At 41.6% G+C, this 14,930-nt stretch overlaps 1 protein-coding gene across 4 annotated transcripts in view; it reads right to left on the bottom strand.

The window, feature by feature from the left end:
- Nucleotides 1-635: 635 nt before the first annotated feature.
- Nucleotides 636-14,930, bottom strand: part of ZDHHC13 (zDHHC palmitoyltransferase 13) — a 184,324-nt gene continuing 170,029 nt past the window's right edge. For all 4 annotated transcript variants that reach the window (XM_081533725.1, XM_081533722.1, XM_081533721.1 and 1 more), the window contains 6 exons: nt 14,800-14,862; nt 14,000-14,093; nt 12,190-12,273; nt 7,023-7,180; nt 3,517-3,614; nt 636-1,243 (listed from right to left, as the gene is read on the bottom strand). In XM_081533725.1, coding sequence (XP_081389851.1) covers nt 1,105-1,243; nt 3,517-3,614; nt 7,023-7,180; nt 12,190-12,273; nt 14,000-14,093; nt 14,800-14,862 — 636 coding nt within the window. In that variant the 3' untranslated portion in view covers nt 636-1,104. The remainder of the gene's footprint in view (nt 1,244-3,516; nt 3,615-7,022; nt 7,181-12,189; nt 12,274-13,999; nt 14,094-14,799; nt 14,863-14,930) is intronic.

Genomic DNA, 14,930 nt, shown 5'->3' with positions numbered 1-14,930 from the left:
CAAAGTGTGGTTCAAAGTAAGATGGTAAACAAAATAAAGCTCTATCATGCAAGGCTATCTAGAGAAGGAAATGGCAGCCCACTCCAGTATTCTTGCCTGGGAAATCCCACAGGTAGAGGAGACTGGCGGGCTACAGTCCCATGGGGTTGCAAAGCTGCTAGACATGACTTAGCGACTAAACAACAACAGTACAGGGCCAGCAGGACATGATGGGAATTCAGCTTTTACCCCCAGAGCAATGGGAAGCTAAGGAAGGGATTTCAGCAGGTAGGTGCCATGTCCAGGGGTGTATATATATCTGTGTGTGTGTGTATATATTTAAGTGTGTGTGTGTATTTACATATAAATAATACCAAGAGTTAAAGTTGAGCTAGCATTTCCTCCAGAACAAGAGAAATCAGCATTTACAATCACATCCATCTAATATTTTGAAGGTACTAAGTAAAAATTCTAATTAATCTTTAATACTTCCTATGTTCAATTTTCTAAGTAAAACAGAAAACAAAATAAAAAGTTGCTTATTTGTATTAACAATGATCTCACCTCATTCCTGGAACTGGGAATGTTTCTTCAGTCCTAAATACACCTTTTCTTAATTTAAGATTCAAGAAGTGTCAAGTTTCAGAAACTAAGTCTCAGCTACAAAAAAATTGTTTTATTACATGTGAAAGCAAAACAGGTACATCTATTTAAATATTTTTTTACATATTTATAGATAAAACAAGACAAATAATTTATTAAAAATTACAAGTTTAAAGAATAGTACTACTTTGAAACAGCCAATAAAGTATCTGAAAATACCACACTTTCTCCATAATTGGTGAATATCATCGCCAAAAAAAAAAGGAACTTGCATTTTCTTGTGAAAAATATAAAAGTTCTTTTTAGACGTTGGCTAAGATTGTTCAGGAACAGTCCATCTTACTAAACCTGAAAAAGTGTAAATGCTTTCTTGAGAACTTCTGTTTTTACCAAATGGCTTTAAAAACCACCTGTGCTTTCCTTTGGGCTTAGATGAACTCTAAATCTTCATTTCACTTGCAGACCACAGAGCATCGACATAAGAACAAACAAATCAAAGTGAGAGTTACAGGTTGCTTTTCTTCATACTGAGCGAAGAACTTTCTCTTTAGCCGGGTGAAAGACCATGGTGTACTGTGATGTCCAGTCTACTGCACAGGGCTTGACCAAGCCAAAGCAGCCGCACTGGAAGAAATCTGCAAGGTTCTGTGTGAACCCAAGGCTGCCAAGAAAGGAACAGAACACATCTTACTACATTTCCTGTTAGCATTTGAAAAACATTCATTAAAACCCTAAATATGCACAGAGAATTTACAATACACATCCTTCTAAGATCCCACAGAAATCCAGAGGTGAATTAGACAGTTCCTTGAATCTGTGACCCTTAAAACTGAAGCCTGGCTCCATTTCTGAACGTGAATCCCTATTTTGCGATTCCTGGCAACTTAAGTTCATTTTGGATCCTCATTCACTACAAGGGTCACCACCACTATTAAGTTTCTTTTTTTTCATTCCCATTGCTCTAATTCAGACCTGGACTATCTCAAAGGCCAGACAGGCCAGAAAAAAAAAAACAAAAAACACCACAATCAATAAGATGGGATTCTTCTAAGAAACTTTCTAAATGATGTTTCTGTCTCAATTCTTTCTAATTCATCTTACATACTGGAGACTGGGCCTCCAAAAACATGATACATCATAGCTCCTCACCTCCCAATCAAAATCCTTTAAAGACATTTCTCTGCCCGGAGGCTCAAATATAAATTCCTTATCTTTGTACTCACAGCCCTACACAATAAAGCCCCAAGACTCCTTGGGTTTTGATGCTCCAAACATACCTTTTGTGATAGCTACCCTGGCTTTACTTTTCCCGTGATCACAACTGCATGGGCCATTCTCCTACCGTGGAACCCACATTTCCCTAATCTTCAGGTAACACCCTCATCCTCTTAAGTCCTACCAGTACTCAAGGCCTAGGGCAAGGCCCATTTCGCCTTTGGAGCCATCCTGACTGCATATATCTTCAGCATCTTTATTTTCCTCCATTAAATTCCTGAATGCTACTATCTGTTCCAGTTACCATGAATATTCATTTTTATGCATGTGCCCCATCTTACATGAGAACACATCTGTGAGTGAGGATGAGTGTGTGCTGCTGCTGGTTAGTGATAGCCATGAGGAAGAGTTCCAAGGCTGCTCAGAAGGCAGCTTCCCAGGCAGAGGGCTGCCCATGTGGAATTGACGGGGTAGAAGCGGGAAGGCATGCTGGAGATTGACAGGGCCCAGCTCAAGAGCTGGCTATGAGTAAAAGGAACTTAGGGAGAACAAATAAGACAAACTTGGGGTTGAGCAGCATTTGGAAGCCAGATTCAAAGTGGCTCCAAGGCTTTATCTTTAGTTCCGCCAGGGATGCCGCCATTACTCGTCATGCCCCAGCTCGCTCACCGCTGACCCTTTATTCAGACTCTTCTCCAGGGCTTAGAATGCCCTTCCTTCCTTCTCCCCATGTCTTTCAAGGCTCAGCTTAAAATTCCACCTCTATCACAAAGAGGTCCATACTTCGGTGGACTAAATATTTATTCCTCTGGTTACATCCCTGAGAAAGGGACTTATTACCACTGCCAGTCTCAAGCAATCAACACAAGCTTAACACCACTCTCTACTCTCCATCACTTTGGCTCCCTCTTCCCAATTAAGTCAATTTCTCTCCTCTAAATACACATCACAGTCATATTACGGGCTCTGATTTCCCTGTCTAACAGCCTAACAGTTTCATCTTGTACCTTGAGTGTGCTTTAAAATAGACTGCTCATGAGATATGCAGTAAGCGTGCAAATCCCTGGAGGGCCCTGGGTCACCTCTGCAGTGCTCCCAGCCTCCAGATCCCGATATATGTGACAGGGAGATAAGCTTCAAAGCCTGATCGTTCACATCATAAGAGGATGGCCTTCCTACAGACACCCTCATTTTCGACGGAGGACGGGTTTTACACAGCTGGTGCTCTGGGGAAAACATATCCCAAACCTGAAAAAGTAGCTTTTCTTTGACACGGGTGGGCTCATTAAACCACAGGGCTAAAAGAATTACTGGTGATAGAAAGTCAGGTTGAAAATCCTGGCAAAGCTCGCAATCTAACGCTTTCTGCAGAGAGCCTTGTGGCTGGCTTTCTCAGCCACGTGCTCAGTTATCTCACACTGACTTCATGCCAGCAATATGCAACCTTGTGACCATGTGGCTTGACTGAAAAGATCCCCCAGCTTGGCAAAACTTCAAAGTCACTTACTGTTTGTGCTCGGTCCAGCAGACTAAATCCCAAATTCTTACCACCTTGGGGCTCATGACCTTACCACTCATCTGCTGTCACTGAGGCTTCCAAGCAAGAAGAGGTTCAACTCCATCAGAAAGCCAGTCGGGAGGATGGCAGCAGGGCCACGGGTGGTGATGGCGAGGCCAGCACCTTCCACAGGCCCAGCGGGAGGAACAGGTCTTACTTACTTGTATGGGGTCCTCCTGAGGGACAATGTCTGTTTCATGTGCTTGCTCTGCTTCAGCAGGCTGGTTCTCTCATAGGAGGTCAGGCCCAGAAAAGCAATCTGAAAAAGAATATTAGAAGGTATGCAAAAAAAAAAACAACAACCCCGCCACCACACTGAGGCTCATCACTCTTGGCAGAGCATCACGGGACACTGATAAATAATCAGCTCTTCGCCAAAGACAGCATCACCAAGCCTTCTAACCAAGGATCGTGGTAAGAGCAAGGACTTGACAGCTCGAAACCAGACTCTCCTATGTAAATCTAGTAGCTGGGCATTTTTTTTTTTTTTTTGGATTGTCTGCTTTTTATTAACCTTCAAGAAAGCAGAGGGCATTGACTGATAGTTGTGAAATGATTGCTGTAGCAATTCAGGCCGTGGCTTATGGCCATGTTTAAATTCTCAACACATTCAGCATTCAAATTTCAGAATGAATCAAACAACATAATGTCAGTATTACTGCAATTATCTCAGCCTCTATATACTTCTTAGTATCTCTTTGAAAAGGATCAAATAAAGTTAATCTGAAGTGAAGGACACTTGAAAATTGTCCTTTATAAGGACAACCATAAATTTGGGGAAGGGTAAGAATTAAAGAAACTTAAAAAATTCTTGAATCATTAAAACCAACATTATTCACTGAGATATGGCATCCAATCTTCAAAACAACTCAAACATCAAGTTCCTTATCTGTAAAACACAGATTATCACAGCACCCTCTTCAGCTTGTCTAAGGACTTGCGATAATATGTTTAAAATGATCTAGTGCAGAGGTTGATAGAGGTGAAGCAACTGGTCCAAGGCCACACAGCTTAGAAAATGACAGCACTGGGATGGACACCTCAGTCAGCATGAGAATAAAGTCCATGGTCCCTGTCAGCAGTCTACACTCTCAGTTTGACTTGCTACAGTCAAAACCATGACTCACCAGAACACTCAGGAAATGAAAGACTTCAAATAATTGGACTATTTTGTTTATTAAGAAAACAACTTTACTCTGAATTCTCATATTTGAAAGCTATCCAAAACTTTGAGCCTACTTTCCTGCCTTAGAGAGTATAAACAAACTTTCTTTTAAAAAGCAAAGATATTATATCCTCAAATACTTGTACTTCTTTTAAGAGTCTAGAAAGAAGAAAGAAAATTACAACTGATATCTCACACCTTAGGTTCTGCCTCTAACTGAGCCCTATGGCCATAAGCAAGGCACTCAACATCTCTTAGCTTTCTCATCCATAAAATGGACACACGACTTCGGCAGTCTCCATCTCATATGTTTGTGAGGCCACTCACAGGAAAGTGCTTTGGAATACTTAAAACATATATAAATAATCATTTGCATTAATAATACCTAATATTTATATATGCTTTACATATTCCAAAACACCTTCCGGTCAATGGGCTCACAAACACTTGAGATGGAGACTGTGCCGAAGTCGTGTGTCCATTTTACGGATGAGAAAGCTAAGCCTAAGAGATGTTGAGTGCTTTGCTTATGGCTGGGTTTCCCTGGTGGCTCAGATGTTAAAGAATCTGCCTGTAATGCAGGAGACCCAGGTTCAATCTCTGGGTTGGGAAGATCCCCTGGAGAAAGGCATGGCAACCCACTCCAGTATTCTTGCCTGGAGAATCCCATGGACAGAGGAGCCTGGCGGGCTGCAGTCCATGGGGTCGCAAACAGTAGGACACGACTGAGTGACTAACACATTTACTTAGTCAGAGGTGGAGTTAGAGGCAGAACTTAGGATCTGAGACATGAGTTCTAATTTTCTTTCTCCTTTCCTGGACTCTTAGAACAAACTTAGAAATGATTATGACTTCCCAGGTGGTGCGAGTGGTAAAGAATCCACTTGCCAATGCAGGAAACGCAAGAGACAAGGGTTTGATCCCTGGGTCAGGAAGATCCCCTGGAGTAGGAAATGACAATCCACTCCAGTATTCTTGCCTGGAAAATTCCATGGACAGAGGAGCCTGGTGGGCTACAGCCCACGGGGCCACAAAGAATTGGACACACATTATAAATGATTATTATAATATTAATAATCATTGATGCTAATATTCATTCTTTTTTTAAATAATTTTTTGGCCACACCACATGGCATGTGGGATCTTAGTTCCCATACCAGGGATCGAACCCACACCCTGTGTAGTGAAAGCAAGGAGTCTTAACCACTGGACCAATAGGGAAGTCCTGCTAATATCCATTCTTACTGCCGGAGTCTACAGATGTCGGATAGGAGATTAGGACGAATATTCAGAAACCTCAATTCAGCCAGTCGGAGAAGGCAATGGCACCCCACTCCAGTACTCTTGCCTGGAAAATCCCATGGATGGAGAAGCCTGGTAGGCTACAGTCCATGGGGTCACTAAGAGTCAGACACGACTGAGCGACTTCACTTTCACTTTTCCCTTTCATGCACTGGAGAAGGAAATGGCAATCCACTCCAGTGTTCTTGCCTGGAGAATCCCAGGGATGGCAGAGCCTGGTGGGCTGCCGTCTATGGGGTCGCACAGAGTCGGACACGACTGAAGTGACTTAGCAGCAATTCAGCCAGTATTATCAGCTTAATTCCTTTCTTCAGTATTTTCCCCCTTTCTCTTTCTTTATTTTTTATTATTACTGCAGAATTGGTTACTTCTTCATAAAAATGGAATACATTTTGCTTTTGTTGAGTAATGTTCTAATTATCTGAGGTCTGGCAGTAATTGGCTCAGACTGATCATGGCTGTCCATTCCATGAGGGAGGCCATAGCAACAATGGGAATTAGGTTACGCTCTTAAAGGCAGTCTTAAAGGCAGGCACGCAGCAGGGAAGGAACAGAAGCTTCACAGAAAGCTGAAGGTGGTGGCTACTGCCCTGGAGCGTGACCTTTCTAACGGTCATGACCTTCTCTGCAAGTGTAATTATCATGTCCATTGGTTAGCGATGCATCCTTCATTTCTTCCCCACTTCCATGCCCTTAAGTACCACATAATAATAAGGATAACAGGGCTAGGAAAAGGGAGGGAACATAATCATCTCACATTTGCCCAATGCTTTACAGTTTATACCATGCTTTTACACACCATATAGTTTAATTATATGATGGAAAAAGCCCTTGAATGGAATTGTCAGAAGACCTAAGTTACCAGTTCTGATTTTTGCCATTCAGTGGGTGACCCTGAGCAGTTCAATTCACCTCCCTGACCTCTATCTGTTAAAGAGGTCAGCTTCGATAACTCTTACGACCATACTACCACCTTATTACTTTAACCTTTAAACTATTCTGTTAGAGTTGATGGCAATTACTACCCCCCACCCCCACCATTTTACAGGAAACTGCAATTCAGGGGTCAAATGACATGCCCAGACCCACAGAGTAAGTGACAGAGGTAGAACTCAAATCTAAGTCTTCTGATTTGAAATTTAAGTCCTTCTACCTCACTACATGTTACTGGATATGGATTATAAGAGAATAAATGAGTACCTGAAAAAGTTGATTTATTAATAAAAACGTTGACCATGAGAAATGACAACTTGCTAACATGAAAATATACATGACCCAAGGGGAACAGGTCACAGTCTGATTGAGGTAGGTCCACAGTCCATCTTCTTTGAATGTTGTGGTACAATGATTTGACCAATCTGTGAATTCACAAAAGAGGGATCCATTATTTAAAAAGGTAACAAGCTAGTGGTCATTCTTCAGGAAGATAAAAACCGCTGCAGTTCTATTTAGGGAGAAGAGAAAGTAACACATAATGGCACAGATCAGAACTCAACTTAAAGACTTTATCTTCCAAATAAATGTCAGCTCAACAAAGATTTTTTTTTTTTTAAGACAACCAACACTTTTACTTTTATTTGCATTTATTTTCTGCGGCATTTATTCCCAGGCCATAAGTTTTTGTTTCTTCAGTTTCTTCTGTGCAACCTCCTCTTCTGGTTTAGGAACAATCTGTTCTTTTTCAGTAAGGATCATCTCAATGTGACAGGGAGAGCTCATGTAGGGGTTGATCCGACCGTGAGCTCTGTAAGTCCTGCGCCGCATCTTGGGGGCTTTGTTCACTTGGATGTACTCAATGACCAGAGAATCTACGTCTAAGCCCTTAAGTTCAGCATTACTCTCTGCATTTTTGAGCACATGTAGTAAAAATTCAGCACTCTTTTTGGGGCACCGACCCTGCATCCAGCCCCACTGTTTGGCCTGTGCACACCTACCAACTCCACCGCTGTAACGATGGAATGGCACACATTGCTTCTTTAAAGTGACATCCTTCAGATACTTGGTGGCTTTTCGGATATGCATACCCTTGATGGTCTGGGCAGTTTCACGAGTGTTATTAAAGTGAACATGAAGATTTGAACCTCTTGATTTGCATGATTTTGTGGGGTTTTCTGGGTCGAGTGAATAGCGCACCATTTTTAGGGGTCACCTCAGGCCACTTACCCAAAGATTTTTTTAAAAATGGTATTGTTAAGGCTATGACAATACTGCATTAGTAGTTGGCAGCAAAGGAATAAAAGCCAAAACCTTTATCAAACCATCACTAAAATCAACATATTCAGCATAAAATAGACTAGCCAGAAGTTAGTTATTCAAGGACTTGATAACTGAGAATGATTATATATTCAATAAATATTTGTCTGAGAAAATTCTCTGTCTTATCCATGTTACAGCAAGATAGGGTCTATTACAGAATTGAACATAAATTCTTATTAAGGGCTCAGCTCAACAGGCCATTGCTGAGGACACAAGAAATCCTATAAGCACCTGGGTATCACTGTAACACAACTTAGAGCATGCAGTTGCTGACTGTACTTGTGCATTGGGACCACAATTAATCCTGCCAGGGGAGAAAAGCCAGGTGAGAAAATTCATGAGTCAGACACCCCTAAGAAAAAAAAAGAACAAGATTCATATGGTCGCAGCTCAGTTTCTCCCCAGGAACATCTACTCATATGTCAATCAAAAGTGAGGTCTTCATGATACTGACCCCCTAACCCAGGAAGCCAAGAGCATCAGTAGGGAGAACACAGGCAGGAATCGGCAGAAAAAAAATGAACAGACCTTCCAGGTAGTGAAAGTGAAAGTCACTTGGTCATGTCGGACTCTGTGACCCCATGGCCTGTAGCCTGCCAGGCTCCTCTGTCCATGGGATTCTCCAGGCAAGAATACTGGAATGGGTAACTTTTTCCCTTCTCCAGGGGATCTTCCCAACCCTGTGATCAAACCCAGGTCTCCCACATTGCAGGCGAATTCTTTACCAACTGAGCCACCAGGGAAGCCCAATATAAAAACCAGTGACTTCAAACAGGCATCACAAGCATTCACAAAGGACAAGGAAATAAGAATTGTGTAGATGTGCACCCTGAGGTTTTATAAATGCCTCTGACAATTCATTAAGTAGTTTCAGACATTTTCCCAAAGCAGCACTTAAGAGATCCTGGGACGGAAAGAAAATGAGTCCATGACTTAAGCATCAACTGTCTGACCATTTTAGTTCTGAAAATCTCTTTTTTTTTTTTCTGAGTCTCATTTGATTTCCAACAATCTTTCACGAACATATGCCAGAAGCATTCTAAGGGCAATCATCACAGAGCAACAATCAAGGTAAAAAAATCTTTAAGGCAAATTACACTCTCTTTAAAGCTGCTCATTAGGACAGCAAACAAAGATGCATTCCACATACATACCTGATACGACAAAAAAAATATATATATATAATTTCCAACAGCAGGCTTAGGAAACAGCTGCTGGGTGGGAAAGAGTATCTACTTTCTTTCTGCTTATGAATGTCTACTGCTTCCTTCTGGGAATTTTTTGATAACACAGCATGACTTCGAACAGGAATTTTCACAGGACTGATTTCAGATTTATCGAAGATACGGCTGCAAATGGCCACATACATTATGTTATGCAATACAACACTTTAATGTGTACTAATAATACATTTTTATCAGGTGGCCACTGGCTAATAACAGGGAACTTGTATTGCTCCAGATCAATCATTTTCATCTTTAAATAGCTCTGACAGTTACGGTGTTCTTTCTAACAATGATCTAAAAATCTTTGTCCCTGTAGCTCATAAGATGTTGACACTTTGAGTGACTTACTGTCCACCCTGAAAACAGACCTCAGAAAAGGGGAAATGCATGGCAGCGGCTCAAAGCCAGAGTAGCCAGAACTGGATCCGACGAGGAGGAGGGTACGCAGCAGTGTTCTAGCACCAGGAGTGTTAATGATAAAGAAGGTGGGATGGCAGTGAGGCCTTGTTAGAAAAATGGGGTGAAAGTTCACTTTTGCTGTCTGTGAAATAATGATAAACGGACATGATGCTCTCGTTCAGTGTAAAGAAATACTGTGACCGTCACAAAATACCAAACAATAAATTAAAGTAACAAAACATATTCAGCTAGTCTACACAGTTGTTAGTTAATGTAAGGTGGGATTGTTTCTAAGAAACAAAAAACGTAATACAAACACTGGTTTGGAGCCCGAGAATAAAGACAAAGAGGAGGGAAGAACCAAATGCATGTAATAAGAAAGCAACTTGGAAAGAATGAATGTGATGGAAAATTACTTCTGTCCTTATCAATACAGTCTTATGCTGGACACAGCCACCGCACAAAGGTGACTATTTTTAGTGACAAGAGAGGGTGCGGAGAGACAAGAGTGGCGTAAAATCTGGCTTCTCTCCCTGAGGATCAAGTCCAGGGGACAAGCAGGTCCAGGGGCCCAGCTTCAAAAGGTTTTCCAGGAATATGCTTTATTTTCAGGCCTTTTAAAGGGCAGCTCTTTCAACAGAAAGAAGCATTTTTTAAAAATAATCTTTTATTTCTTATACCACAGGACATAATAATCTAAGCAGTTTTAAAATTTCAATGCTCAGGATTACTGATGGTCTTTGACAAGAACTGAGATCAGGGATCACAACCTTCTGACTCAGCTCCATTTGAGATGGTGGCGGTTACGCTAAGCTCCAAAAGCATTCCCTAGTGATCAGAGACACCAAAGGTGTCTGGTAGAAACAGGGCTGTCAAGGTAACTGAGGTCCTCTCCATGCCTATGGCAGGGCTAAAAACAGACCATTTCATGAATATCAATTAACAATCTCTAAACAAAACAAAAAAGGGACTCTTGAGAGTCCCTTGGACTGCAAGGAGATCAAACCAGTCCATCCTAAAGGAAATCAACCCTGAATATTCATTAGAAGGACTGATGCTGAAGCTGAAGCTCCAATACTTTGGCCACCTGATGTGAAGAGCAGATTCATTGGAAAAGACCCTGATGCTGGGAAAGACTGAAGGCAAAAGGATAAGGAGGTTGTAGAGGATAAGATGGTTAGATAACATCATTGACTCAATAAACATGAATTAGAGCAAACTCCAGGAGACAGTGAAGGACAGGGAAGCCTAGTGTGCTACAGTTCATGGGGTCGCAAACAACTGACATGACTGAGCAACTGAACAATAACAAACAAAACGCAACTTGTGATACTGGATGTTTCTGGAAGGAGATCTGAGAGGCTGCGGACAGCACGGGAAAATTACCTTTCAAAAACTAAACTAAATTTAACCTAGAGAAAGCCAGCTAGTGAGTCGGGTGGGGAGAGTAGGGAGTGGTGGGACTTGGGATGCTAAAGAGGAAAAGAAAAACTGTAGGAATAAATTTTCCACGTCTTCTAGAATCATTCCAACATTTTAGCTCAAGCAACAGACTTGTATTGTACTGGCAAAATCCAAGACTTGAGCATGAATATAAAAGGAGTGTGCATGGAAACAGATCAACAGTAAAGCCTCTGCCTCTAGAACCAAATGCTCCTAAAACCTTCAGAATAAATAAATAATAAACAGTTAAACCAATAAAATCAAAATAAACTATAAGCTACTCTGTAAGTTTTTCCAGTTAGGTAGCCTATTCCTCAGTCTGAAAAGCACAGTCATGCAATTCTTAAGAGCTAACCAAAACCCTTCTTGCTTCAATTTAAACCCTGTTCTTATTCGATCACCTTGGAACAGCTGGACATCACTTCCTACATGAGCTCCCCTACCCCTACCAGCCATCGTTGACCTCCTACATGGCTACTGAAAAGTTGTTTTCCTTTCTCAGGGAAGCAGAGTAAGTGATCTGCTGTTTTCTTCCAGGTTATTATTTCCAACCTTTCAATCACTGTCACTGTTTTCCCATCAGTTCTAAGTCCTGACTTGATATTTAACAAATGGTACGAGCTTTCAGAGTTCCGTGCCTTGAGTACTATGACCACCTCCACCCCACTCCCTCAACCTCTCTACCACCAACTTTTCCCCCCTAATTTATTTACTTATCGCTTCCCCTTGCTTTGTACTTGAGCAACTGATTTTTACTCATCTCACTGAGGGATAAATCTGCACTTAAATGAATCTATTTTTGACCACTTCTCAAACTTATCAAGGTCACTTCAGAGTTCAATCTCTTCCAAACTACTGACAACTAAACTCTCCTAGCATTTCTTACAGCTTCTCGATGCTGAGAGAGTCTTAAGGGCATTCGTTTCACTTTTATCAGGATATGGTTTATAGTCATCCAGCCACAATGTGATATAAGAGTTTACAAGAAACAGTGTATCGAGTTTGGGTGTGTTAACTCTGCTATAAGAAAAATGTATACTTACAGATGAAAGATTCATATATAATCCAGTCACACACGATGGAAAGGAAAAATAAGAAGAATATGTAATAGTGATGGTTGCCAAAACCTACATCAAAAAAGAAAAACAACATATTTAACACTTTCTTACAATGATTTTCCAGAACAAGGTCTTATTAAACACTTTCCTGTCAAAAGCTTCCACTAAAGTAAAAAAGAACTAAGCTGTTATTTTGCTTTTAAATGCTATTAAACCCAAACCAAAAAGCTTTGCTATGTCCTGTTCAAATGTCCACATCAACTGAACTAATATTTATTCATTACTTACTAAATGAAGACACTTCTTTTGGACAGAACAAAGCTTACTAAGTAAATCCTATAGAGCCCTAGGATGGCCTCTACAGTGTTGGAGGGAGGGGAGCGGGCAGGACTTGGGGCAAATCATATCCTGTCCCTTCCTTCCATGTAATGAGTTCATACAAGTACAACTTCTGGACATCAAGGACTGACTCAGTCACGAGAACCCAGAAAACAAACAGGGGCAACAGATAGCTTGCAGGGAACTGGACACTGCAGAAGAGGGGCAACCTGTGACCTGAGAAAGGTCTACAGAAGCAAGGAAAGGGTGAGGGTGCCAGGTAGCCACGCCCCACTGTTGCATGTGCTGCCCCTCCCCATGCTGGAAATGGCAGCATTTTGACGCTAATGACACAAAGCGCCTCAGCCACCATCATGTTCCCAGCTTCTCAAAGCCCAGCAGAAGCAGCAACACCCACTGCAGCCAGGAGACCCTGATTTACAAATGACAAGTTGTGTGACTATAGGTAGGTCATTTAACTTCTGACTCAGTGTTCCTGTAACATGAGGAAAACATCTCTTCTGCCTACTTCACAGGCCTGTGGCAACCAAAGAGGATGATATAAATGAAACTACTACATAAACGCAGTATGATAAAAATATGTGGGCTTATACTCTTGTTTTCCCACCGCCACTCGAAGCTGCCTGTTATTAATGCCATTCATCTCATCTCATCTCTACGGTGGGATGGGGTCCATAAAGCCTGGGAACACAGGAATGATCTCTTCACCTGTTCTGAAGACATGAAAGCTCACAGAAGTGTTAGTCACTCAGGTGACCACAGACAGGCTGTTTTTCCCCCGCCAGGCTCTGTCTATGGGATTCTCCAGGCAAGACTACTGGAGTAGGTTGCCATTTCCTTCTCCAGGGGATCTTCCCGATAGTAGAGAACATCAACATGCACCACAGAAAGGTGCCTTTTGTTCATCAAGATTCAACAACCACAGCCTCCCCTTGAAGACTCATGAGATGCTGAAGTTCCTCATAACAAAGCCCTGCCTTTTACTGTAATGGCTCAGAGGAAACCCAGGGCTGCAGATCAGGACAAGGAATACTCCCAGGGTGGAAGGCAGACCCCAGACCTCTGCCATCCTTGGCTCTGGTGCCTCCCTGAGCCTGGGAGGCAAGGCGAAAGGTGAATAAAAGGGATAAGATACAAATTATGGAAAGAACATGCTATCTGAAGTGGAAGACGATACTACTAAAGTGATCTCAAGCAAATAATTTGACCTTTAGTATTTTTTCCAACTCTAAAATGAAGATAGTAATACCAACCTCTCATGATCAAATAGGATACTATCTATAAAGGTGCTTTATAAATTATTATCAAACTCAACAGTGTTCCGAAAGTATTAGACCACAGAGCTGATCCTCTGACAAGCAAGAGCTGCAGATGCTTAGATGCTTCCTGCTTTTTCTGAGTCACACGCATTAACGGAAAGGGAGCTGAACTTCAGATGGAAACTTGACACTCTCACCTATGCACCGTCCGGTCCACAGGCAGTGTTGATCGTACCGAGCCACACAGGAGTTGCACACGTGGCAGTGGAGTGACCTTAATGGCTTCCTTATCTAAGGCGACAATTAAGAGAGTGAAAAGCAGTCATCAGAATCCCAGAGTGGTCACAAATCAAAAGCAAAATCTTATTTCTAAATTATAAAGACACACTGGCACAAATAATCCTATATTGATCATCAATTCACTTAGGCTCTGGAAGGCCTTGTTACTCTTACTTCCAGGTGTCTACTTTAATTACTCCATCACTAAGGAGGATTTGGGGTCCAGAGCCTACTGACACTGCCGAAGGGGAAATGAGGCAGCACTACCCAGCAGGATGAGTACTGGACTCAGAAAAAGCAAACCCGAGTTACATTTCTGGCTCTGTCAGTAATTTGGGGAAAGTTACTTCCTCCCTTTAGGCCAAGAATCCTCAGTTGCTAAATCAAAAGTTTCACTAGGTGGTTTCTAGGGTCACCATGATCCTGAGACTCCAAGTTAGTTCTAACATAAGCTTCATGGCAGGAAAAAGCAAACCAGACACATAAAGGGATTTAACCATAGGCAACTTTGAGAGATTATAAACATCATTCTCTTATATGTTCAAGGCAGAAAATTGTTCTGACAGCAATGTGAAATTTAAAAAAACCAATTTTATACCTGGTAAAAAGAAAGATGTAAAATATACCAGGAAGATGTGAAAAATGCTTACATGGGCATTGTAACAAAGAATTTGCTTTTACTATGGGAAAAGAATTATAGAGGAAAAGACTCACTCACAAGACAGGATGTACAAAATGTTCTGAAGTCTAGACAGCCAGTCTCTGCAAGGGTGATGATACTCTGAAAGACATTAAGTTTGACCTTACACTTGCTTTTTACTGGGGGAATGGATGAGGCATGGTTATATA

Source organism: Giraffa tippelskirchi, chromosome 10 (assembly GCF_054371585.1).
Source record: "Giraffa tippelskirchi isolate mGirTip1 chromosome 10, T2T-mGirTip1v1.2.pri, whole genome shotgun sequence".
NCBI classification, from domain to species: Eukaryota; Metazoa; Chordata; class Mammalia; order Artiodactyla; family Giraffidae; genus Giraffa; species Giraffa tippelskirchi.
The sequence above is the reverse complement of the archived record's forward strand: the minus strand, read 5'-3'. Positions and strand labels throughout refer to the sequence as shown.